At 39.7% G+C, this 11,208-nt stretch overlaps 1 protein-coding gene across 1 annotated transcript; it reads right to left on the reverse strand.

Moving 5' to 3' along the window:
* Positions 1-4,106: 4,106 nt before the first annotated feature.
* Positions 4,107-10,126, reverse strand: MRPL1 (mitochondrial ribosomal protein L1; the record flags this gene model as incomplete). Its single annotated transcript, XM_009710555.1, has 6 exons — positions 4,107-4,162; positions 5,254-5,358; positions 6,770-6,881; positions 7,080-7,151; positions 8,722-8,805; positions 9,883-10,126. Coding segments are annotated over 6 exons (673 nt in total), but the record flags the coding sequence as incomplete, so codon positions are not given.
* Positions 10,127-11,208: the final 1,082 nt, after the last annotated feature.

The raw sequence follows: 11,208 nt of genomic DNA on the forward strand, positions 1-11,208 counted from the left end.
GAAATTAGACAAGGCTATCCATCTATATAAAATACAACAAAAATCTTCATGCAGCTTCAAATTAAGTGAAACAGGAAAAGCGAAATAACCTTTCCTTTTATTCATGACTGGCACTCATCCTCTATTTTTACTATTCAAAGAAACTGCACTTTACCATCTCAGCTACTAACATTTTAGTCTCTGTAATATTTTAAAGCTATTAATCAAATACAATAAATTTAAAAGTAGTATGAAATAATATTTAAATGTAAGTGAAACTATTTTTTTTACAGCTATGGTGCCCCTAAGTCAACAGGGCAACTCCACAGCAGACAAAAGTATATGACTCCAACTGCATTTCTCAAAAACATGGTTTGCATAGCAGAAATATGAAATACCTATTAAATTCCAAGCAAATCAATCCAACTTCGCTTATTCCTGTGTCCAGTGAGAGTCCTGTAATACTGACCTGTGCAAGCATGTTGTTTTCATCTACCCACTTCTGCCTGGAGGAGGGCAAAGACAGCCTTTTTTGGGGGTTGTGTTTTTTTTTTTGCATGCACATCCAACAAAATAGGCACTTTGAATTCAGACAACAGTCATTTCACACCACATTCAAGATATTTAGAAGAGGTGTAAAGCTTGAGCCTCTATCCTACTCATATGATCTGTCTTCCAGCAGTATTAAGAATATATGCTATAACATCTACTCCTAAAACAACGCTTAGTACAGCAAGGCAGATCAGTCCAAGCTCTGTTCCCTAAACTAGTTTTCTACTCTTCTCTCCTGCCCCTTTTTAAAGTTGCCAGCACAAATACATATTAGCACTGATCCACCCATGTTTTTCCCAGCCTTTTCCTTCAACCAAGGGCTTCCCACACCAAGTCACGAGGACTTAAAACTCCTATAATAAATGCTGCAATAATCAAGAAATTAAGAGTTTTAGCATCTTCACTCAGAACTCAGGTACCAGCTTTTCTGAAGAGCTATAGGACAAGGCAGTCACTAAAAACTATCCATCCCCAAAAAAATGGAACTGGAATTTTTATGGCTTTATCTCACAGCATTTAAGAGACCTGGGCTGCCTGGTGACCATTCAGCCAGAAAGCCAAACCAATTCTCAGAGCACCTTAATTGGGCTTGCAGTTGTGGCATGGGGTGGAGGGCAGGGAGAAATCTACTCCAAGTCCCCTACTACAGCTGCTGAGAGACAAAGGAAGACTAGAGAGCCCACAGAGTCCCAGAATTTCAGGTTTGGTGCTCTCAACAGCAAGATCTAGAATTCCAACTACCCACAAAAAAAGTAAAATTATATTTCAGTCAAATGCAAAACAAGAAATGAGTTCAGGAAAATAGACATTAGTTCATAGCTGTTTTCCAAGCAGGTACCTTTCGTCTCCTTACGCTGCCTATTAAGAGATTTACCTTTTTCACCTATTTTACCTTTTCACAATGGCAAGACAATTCTGGAGCACAATAAACTGTCAAGCAATTACCAGTAGCAATTTGACCAGCATCCCATAACAATATGCAACCTCTGCATCATTGTAATATAACCGGATGTTCTCTTAATTTCAACACAAAACACTTGACTCTACTGAACTCCAAGAACTTGTCTTCAAATGCCTTTACACAAAACATTAACTACACCTATTTTAAAAATCAGGTTTAGAGCTATTCCTAACAAGTTTGGTTTTTTTTTTTTTTGCTTTGCAGCAGCATAGCACAACAACTCCATTTGGCCATTATTCTGGGACATGAAGCATCATTCATTACACCATAAGGACAGAAACTCACACCTCTGCTTTCAGGAACAAAAAGAAAGCCTCTGAACCAACACGTAAGCGTTGACAAACGTGGCAGAACAACATTTCTGCACCATTTACAAAGTACATCTGGAGGACTGACAGCATCAGTAAGAGAAGAGCCCTGATGTATTTTGCATTGCCTTGCTTTCACAGGTTTCTGCTTAGTTATGAACCTTCCTGAGAAGGTCAGAATAAAGGAAAACACAGATTTCTCTTTCTCTGTAGTAGACTATAATAACACGGACCATGCAGATAGCATCTTCTCATCCTGGCACTTAAGGTAGATGCATTTCTGAGGTAGTAGCCCTATGCCCTATTCCTAGTTTAACTGGCTACAACTTTTTTCCTATCCTTGCTCCTGTTTTGTTCCAAACTCAAGCCTTTTGCCAGTACAAGACTACTAGGAAGACATTATTCAGCTACAGCCCAGCACATACCGCCAGGACCTATGCAACATCTTCCAACTCTGAGGTATGTAATTTAAGGCTGAATCTCTCTCATCCTGGACTTGTCAATAGCTGGAATAATTTCTAAATAGCATTGCAGACAAGCAAGCTTTTCCATGTGATACCTCAAATAGAGTACAGCTTAAACAGGTAAGATGGCCACTGTTACAACCTAGGCTTTTTGCATTCTCCTCTTCATCCCCCAATGAAAGTATTTTAACTCTCAAGCATTTGAAATGGCAAGAGTTAACAGCTCTTCCCCAACTGTGGGATTTTTTTTCTTCCCCCTCTTTAAGGGGTTCAAAGCTAAGAGTCTATTAGTCTATCCTTTTTCAAGGGACACTGACATGTCAGGCCTTCAAGCCCACGAACAGCCAAGAGAGGTAGACGCTACTTCTAGTGCAAACCAGCATTTCCGTTTCCTGCCTTAACTCTCACTTCCATGCAGCTGTACGTTCTGTGTACCAAGTTTCACAGATCTCTGGTTCAGTATCCATCTCTCCATACTTCTAACAGTGTGAATAAAACACTGCTCCTGTAAATGCGTCCTCTTCCCAGAAACTGCATCCTTCTGAACAAACCGTAAAGTCTCACCTCCTGAAACCATCTTACTCTTTTCCATAGAAGCACCATTTCACAGGCAGCTCTCTGCACAGACAGGAAGATACACTAGAAATTCCTTCCTGGTGTCACATTTGGACTCTTGATTTTTCTAAAGAAAACTCCAACTGGGGAAAAATAAAATTTTGTAATGACCAACAGCATCCCATCTGGACTCAAGACGTATGTCAAAACCCTCAAAAAAATGACTTCAAGCTGCCCTCTGCAGGTAGCTTGATTCTGAAGGAGATATCCCGGATTCTCATAATTTGTCTCCCTTCTGCTTTAAGCTCCAAGTTGTAAAAGAACATTTTACATTCTTAGTTTCACAACTTCAGATCTACTAATTAAACTTAACTGCTGCCAACTTCCGGGCTTTTCAAAGACATCTCAATTACTACTAAGAAAACACCACTGAGACTGCTGACTTACGTGGGAGTGCAGTGTTACATCAAGTCACTGGCCACAATTGAACTAACAGGCAACAGGAGACAGCAGCACTAGAGGGAAAACATCTCTTTGAGAAACGCCAGCTTGGCAGACTCCCAGAAACATCTACGCTACTGTTTGGAATATAGTGATAGATCTTCATGCTTCTGTGCAACGCATAAATTATTATTTTCTCACTGACATGATTTAAATTAAAAAAGCTCTTGATTTAGTGGTGAGCAGATACACTTAACCACTCCAGGCGCTCTCGGCCTCCGAGAGCTTTGCTTGCACTCGATTTCCTTACAGCGCCACTGCACAAACAGTAGGAAAACTAGGTCAGGTAAAGGATAATAGCCAGAGGGGGTGGAGACATTTTACACGAGCCGTAAACCCCGAGTCATCCCTCCGCACACAACTCAATACGCAAGAGTGTGGCAGAGCACGTCACGCTGTCTGTGCAGCATTAGAGTCACCTCTACCACGTAGCTGACATGAACTTGGCACACACGAACTCTGTCTGTAAGTAAACCCTCATCATACTGCTTTTGATCCAAGATGAAGAGTTCATTCAGGAGAACCTGTTGTTTACTTGTACTGAGTGACATCTTCGGCTGCACCACATCTTCCAAAGTGCCATGAAACTGCAGGGCTGAGCTGCCTAGACACAGAACCTAACACCGACACCGTACATCAGTAACAGGATGAGTTTTTAACTTCAGAAACTCTAGCCACAGCTGCAGGACACCACACTAAGCAGAATCAACAGCAATTGCACTGAATACTGTCAAGACATCAGAGTTCTTCACTCACCTTTATTAAAAACCTGATTTTTCTTCTTTACTATACAAGCAAAAACTTTACAACAAGTTCAATTTGCAGATATTTTTTAGGTAGATCTACAATGTGAAATGATTAAGGTTTAAGCAGTCCAAAGCAAAAATTAAAGAATACAGTCACAATACTTGAAACCAAGCCGCATCTATGGATTCGAGGCGTTTCATACAGTCCATTAAACTTAAACCACTGAAGATACTTCCTGCCTGTATCAAAGTGTAACATATAACACACTTTAGCAGAATAGTCCCAAGAACCTCAGTTTTGAGTACCATATGGACAAGCAAGCCCTTGAAATTCACATGCACAACTCAGAGCAGCTAGCCAGAATTAATAAACTTGCTTATCTCTAACACTGTCAGACAAAGCTTCAGTGATTAGGTATCTTGTACGCTTCCTTTCTGTACCACTATCAGTTAAAGGAAAAATAAAAATCGGGCAGGATTACAAATAGATAAAACAGAATGAAAACAAAAACCCCAAAACCACAGTTTGGAGCAGGGAAAATATATAAATTAAAAAAAAAAATTAAGGGCCTAAAAAGAAAGATAAAAGATACTCTTATATAACCCAATTTCTTATATGACAGCAAAGTACAAATTAATTTTATATTTCAGGTGTAATACAAGCAGTTCTTGCTTTTTGCTCTAGTCCAGAACTACAGTTATAAAAATTAAATGAGCCTTTAATTATTAGGTTAAAGCAAACACTTTTTGATCCACCGGTGCATTTTGTTTACTTAAAAAAAGTCTCAAATAAGCTTTATTTTACTCACAAAAGAGTGCAGGGGAAGGCAGGAAGAAAGGGAAGTCTATGTTAAGATGTCAACTCACAAGGAGATTACTAGGAATAGTACCCTTTTCATCCTAGTTTGTTCATTATTACAACTCCTTGCCAATACAATATTAGCATTAGGTATGCCTTGCTCTCTGTTTTAGTGGAGCCATCTTCTATGGCCACACACCAACAACATACAGGGCTCACATCAGCTGAAGATGTCACACAGAATAAGAGTTCCAGTTACTTCACAGGCCAGTTAAAGAACATGGTTAAAAATCTTGGGAACACACAGATTAAAAACATGTTTTTCCCCCCTCTTAATACTAACTTTGGTTCTGCTCAGTAGAGAAAGCTTAAGAGTTCTATATATAACTTACTCTTGCTATTCTTGTCTTGATCAAACGCTCGTCTTCTACCTCATACTCAAGACATTCTCTATAGAGTTGCAGCATTTTGGGAATATCATGGCCCAGGGAATCTAATTTAAAAAAGAAAGGCAAAAAAGTTGTCTGAGTAATGCTTACTATCTTGGCTAAGTGTGATATTACTAAAGAGAATTCAACCTTTCAATTAAGTCAGTTAACTCCAATCAAAAATGCAGTTTCATGAACAGGACAATGGTGTCTCCACACATACAATATAAATTGTTTCTATCTTCCCTGCTTTCTCATTAACCAGCAGACATGAATAGCTAATACAGTAGGAAATACAACAAAGACTTCAACTTCAAATAAAGACCCTGTTTAGACATATACAAAACAAAGCTTTATTACCGAATGCAATTAAAGCAGCTTGAATGATCCAAAACCTACTGCTTTAGGTTTAGAACAAGCCCCAAGTCTTCCTTGAAAATGAAGCCTACAACTACCAAGTAGCAAGGTTACACACCACCTGGCACACACTGGCCCAATCCAGCCATTCCCACAAGTCAAGACAGCTGTTTCTTATCTCAGCTGCAAGGGCTCATTTGACAGATTTACAGCATCACTCAATTGCTTCAAATACAAGCATTACTTCTCCCACACACCTTCTGATGGCTCCCAGAGAACTCAGCCCTGGATAAGCTACAAACCAAGTAAGTTCATAATGGCATAATACAGCTTTCATTTGTTCTGAAAAAGTATCTGGAGTATTCTCTGTTGCAACGTTTTGGACAGGCTACTAGGTTTGTCTTAAATGTTCAGGAGCCTAAAGACACTGCCTGCAGCTTGTAAAACATTATGACAGCTGAGGCAGGGAAGTAAGGGATATGGGTCAAGACTCAGTGCTTCACACAGCTGGCACAGGCTCTATGTTTGAAAAACAGACTTTTTTTTCATATTTGAAATAGACCCTTGACACATAGTTAAAAATAAAGTAAGTCAGCAAGAGAGAACAAAAGTACTGACAGACTGATGTTTGTTGCTGTGAAAACCTGACCTGAAGAGGAAGTGTCTTGAGCATTATGAAGGAGAGACCACACAGATAAAGGAGCAGGCTGTACTAAGGAAAAATATAAGTAACTCCGTTGTTGAGGAGTAATGAACAGACAGAAGGAGTTGGGTGGGATCTAAACAACTGCACAACAGAACTCTCTCAGCAAATATGTTTTTTTCAAGTTGTTTCTGTTTTCCTGGGTAACTTCACTATTATGGTTCATCAGGACTAACAAGCATGGGGCAACCAGTAGGCAAACTTATATTGATTCTAATCCCGCATTTGCCTGTTGTAGGAGGAAAGCACCGTTCTAGATTCCTAAAAACTACTCTTATCTAAGACAAACCACTGTATGTGGTTCAGTCACATACAGCCTAACACTCAGCATAATTACACATCCTCATCAAAAAAGTTTCAGTGTCACCTGAATCTTGTTTAGTACTTGAGACTTGTAAGAAAGAATTGCTTCTTACTTCTTTTTGTGCTTGGGTATTTTCGTCTTAGTTTGTTCCTTAACGGTATTAGCTTAGGCATTATTGCAGGAACAGCTACATAGAAGTCCACTTGAATTTCATCTTCCAAAATCTGCAATAAAAGCAATTAAATATATTTAGAAATCCAGTAAGTTACCTCAGTACACAAGTTGACCTACAAGCATGTCCGAGCACAGAAACCCATCTTTCATTCTTCACATTGGCTGTTAACTTCAAGCTAGAGTTTACCCAACATGAGGTTTCTCAGCCCCACCCAGTCACTGTTTAAGTTAAAAAAAAAATTAAATACCCATTTGATTAATTCAACTCCTCCCACAACAGCAGCTCCATTCTCTCGAGCTATTTCAGCTTCTTGCTCATTCTGTTGAGAGGAAAAAAAAAAAATTTAGTCACATCTGTACTACCAATTCATCTATATCAACAGCACCGGATAGGTGATTTATCTTGGACAACTGGGTATAAAACCAGGCTATTTACAGGCCAAGAAGGAAAGAACAGTTTAAGGCAATCAAAGACCAAAAATATCTAATTGCTGGTGATTTAATATAGGAGCAGCAGCTCCACTTCACTCCACTCCAGGTCCCAGTAAGAAGTGATAGTCAAGTCTTTACCTGACTTCTCCTGGAGAAGAAAGAGAAAAACCCATCCCATTTGCTGCAGAGCTCTATCAAAAGCCCTTTCTCTCCCACCTCCATGCCCTGGAAACTACAACAAAGCATCCGCTGGATGGAGCCAACATCTTACTCTAAGCTTAATGAAAAGCACAGAACATGGTACTAAACCACTGTAAAATAAAGGCTATTCAACTCCTGAAAGCGCTATTAAACTTTGGCTTCAAAGAGCATTTAGAAGTTTATCTCATCTGTCCTCTGCAAGGTTTCACTTTTAATAGTCTGAAATACAGAAAGGTAAAAGGCATCAGTTTTATAAAAACTTTGGCTCAAGCTTTTGATACAAGCAGATATTCATTACTCAAAGCCATAATGAACATTTCCTCAGAAGAATAAACCGAATAGCTCCACACTTCCACCCAGAAGCACTAACAAGTGTTTCAATCGCTCAACCTTTTTGCACATACACAACCTTCACAAGACATGGGATCTCTTATCCCACATGAATTTGAGTGAAGAGAGAAGGTTGCGAGATGCAGCACCAAAGAACCTGGCATGCTTGGGTCTTTTGTCAGCCCTCCATTCTGTAGGAGGATTCTCACCTTGTAGCTCGGGTAGAGAATTTTACAAAAATTAAGACCAAAGGGTAGTCAATTAAATCTGTGCCAGTTCTCTAGGATAATCTCATACAGACATATGTAGGTCTGTTCTGTTAGAATTATTTACTGACAAAGGACAGCAGCAGAGGCTGAAACTAGTCTCATCTAGATGCTATAACTGCTCTCCACATCATTGTACATTAGTGAACTCCTAGGAGAGCAAAGGGTTTGGGGCAGACGGCTGTCTTTTAGGGTTTGAGGAAAAGTTACTTCCCCCTTGTCCCCAAAAGGTACCCTGTTACAACACAAATTACTGTGAGTAACAGCTGCTTCTAATCTACACTGCCTACTAAGGCTTAAGACAGCAGCGTGGGACATGGCTGCTACGCTAAATCATCTGCCTGCATTACAAAAAGGTGACAAAGGTTTTACTCTACAGATGATCTTTAATCATCTCTTCCTTCATTAAATCTATGCAGATGTTTACCCCCTAAGTGCACTGCTAGAATGATCTACATACATGTAAACCTATCAAGATGAAAGAAATCACGTAAGATTTTTTTAATACAGTAAGATGCTGCTGAAGACAAATCCTAGGCAGATTTACGAGTTCTGTAAAGCTTTCGCAGTCTTCTTGATAAAAGGTATAGTACTTGCATGGGAACTAGTTGTGTTGTAAGAGCATGCTAGCATATAAAGCAAGTAATTCAGGTTTACTCACCTCTGTGAAAACCAAGACCTTATTCGTTTCATCTGTAAAGCGATATGGAAGAAGAACAGTGCTTGCAAATGGATCCACTTTTTTCTAATAAGACAGACAAATATTAAAACAAACAAACAAAAAAGATGACTTAAGGGCAAGTTACACAATCATGTGGATCTGGTCTCCTAAATAGCAATCTTACCCACAATTTCCTTGCACAGAGGTCATAACAAACAAGCACGATGCGTAAGTTTTGACTGCTTGTTTTTTTTATGTCCAGTACATACTCAAATCTAAACTTAAGAGACATGAATTAACTATGCTGCAGTTTGTCCAAGAGAAAGGGGCTGGGATCAGCAACTTCAGTGTAGGATTGCTGCTAGGCTCAGGTGCAGTCAATAACAAACACTGAGGTGCTGTAGGTGCAGCTTATCTAAATGATGTTTCTGACGCAATGGTCAATGCAAACCATCAACAAGGGATACCTCTCTCACCAAGCCTTAAGAATACCACATAGCCTCCAGAAGCAGGAGCAAGAACTTCGCATTTCTTTAAGCATGAACTTATTTTCTAGCTCTAAGAGGTCCCTGGTATACCAAAGGGATATTTAATTATGCATGTGAAATAAACTCCAAAATGGCCTGTTTTCTACTTACAGGGCAAGCAGAAGGAGTTTTAGGGGAAGACTAAACCTTTAAATCAAAAACATCATAGGCAAACAAGTAATAACATACTTTCAAGGAACATTGCCAAAAAAAAAAGTCAGAACAAGGTGAAGGGCAGAGGCAGGAAGAAGCTTGTCTTTACACTTCTTCCTGTAACAATCAACCCAGAACAAAACACACATGATTTGGTAACACACCTTTAAGTGGAAAGCCTGAACAGATGTAAAGCTTAGTTTGATCAATTCTGTCTGGGCATGAATTTTAGTCACATAATAGCCTGTTTTCAAAATCTTTGATGGTGTTATCTTTACCTCAGAATTAGGAGAGATATTTAATAATTATACATGTACAAAGGCACAAAGCCACCTGCAAAAGCACAAATTATTCTGACAATCAGAGAAGCTGCAAGAGGCACTTGAGAAAACCAACAGCAGCATCTGCTCTGCACTTAAAACACAGCCTTCCCATGTTAAAAAGAAAAAAGTATCAGAAGTTGTATACGCTTCCAACCTACCTTCTTCTGTAGTGCCATATCTAGGAATACGTTAATATAGACATACTGTTGGGGGTGAGTGAAGTCCAGTTCCTGAAATTTCTTTAGCATACCCACAGCCTCTTCCACATCATAGGATGGCCGCTCATAATACCATGTCAAGTATACGTCATCCACAGGCTTGCTCATCAGTGGCCGCCTCCTAGGTACTTGTTTCTTTTTTGTTTCTTCCTGCTTGGTCTTTCGTGACCCTTTTTTTTCAGTTCTAAGACCAATAAAAAATATTGGTAGATCATCAGCAGAAGAGTTTGGCACATGTTCCAAGATAAGAAAGTAGATGCTGTCATGTGTCACTTATTAAGTAACAGTTAGTCAACAGGGAAGGTTCTACACAAAGACGAATGGCATCCCTAAATTAATCCCAGTTACTTGTCTCAGATGGCCAAGACAGAAATCAAATGTTCAGAAATCAAAAGCTCTGAAAGCACTTACACTCCTCAAACCACACAGCCACATTTGTGCAGCATGGAACCAAGTTAATGACCTCTTACTGTATCAAAACAAAACCAGTTTAGGATAACACACAAGCTTTTACAGGTCTTGCCTTCATGTGGGCTGGTAGCAGGCACTGCGCCCGAGCTGCTTCTAAATCGAGCAGATCCCACACACATTCCTTGTAATCAGGAGCTACATCTTGCAGTGTTGTTCTTATAGTAGATCATAGCAGTCCCACCTTTCAAAAAAGGTTTCTCCTCCCTTTCCTGCATCATTTTGCATGCAGTTAATAAACACTAGCCCCAATCCGTATTCTCCTACCTGTTTTCAAAGGCTCTCAAATCAAATTAAAGTAATAGATAGATATTCCATTTCTCTACTAACTATAGTGGAAGAGCCTGCAACACTTCAGAACACTTGCTGTACAGCACACTTCACTGTTCTGTACATAGAGATCATTTGACTTCTCCCACTTACACCATAATATTAGACTTAAAAGAGACAACAAATTAAAACAATAAAAAGCAACCTGAAGCAAGACTAGGAACTGTTTGAAGTAAATTCCATAAGCTCACCAGCTTTCATGCTGACAGTACTCCTTAAGCTGTAATCCAGCCATAACCTCCAAAAGCACACATCAAAAATATCAGGTAAGTCTTTCCCCGTAACTGTTACGTTCATCGTTACAAGAGTAACAGAAAACACTCCCTGCAAGTACAGCTTAGATCTTCTCTCTCCAGACTGTTTCTCTAGCGGCTTGCGGGATGCCACCAATACCAGCTCGGCTGTTAGAGCAACACTGCAGACACCGAAAACACCACACACCCCCCATCGCTCCCCGGACACCCGACG

The sequence above is a fragment of the Cariama cristata genome, unplaced genomic scaffold (genome assembly GCF_000690535.1).
Source record: "Cariama cristata isolate BGI_N322 unplaced genomic scaffold, ASM69053v1 Scaffold39951, whole genome shotgun sequence".
NCBI classification, from domain to species: domain Eukaryota; kingdom Metazoa; phylum Chordata; class Aves; order Cariamiformes; family Cariamidae; genus Cariama; species Cariama cristata.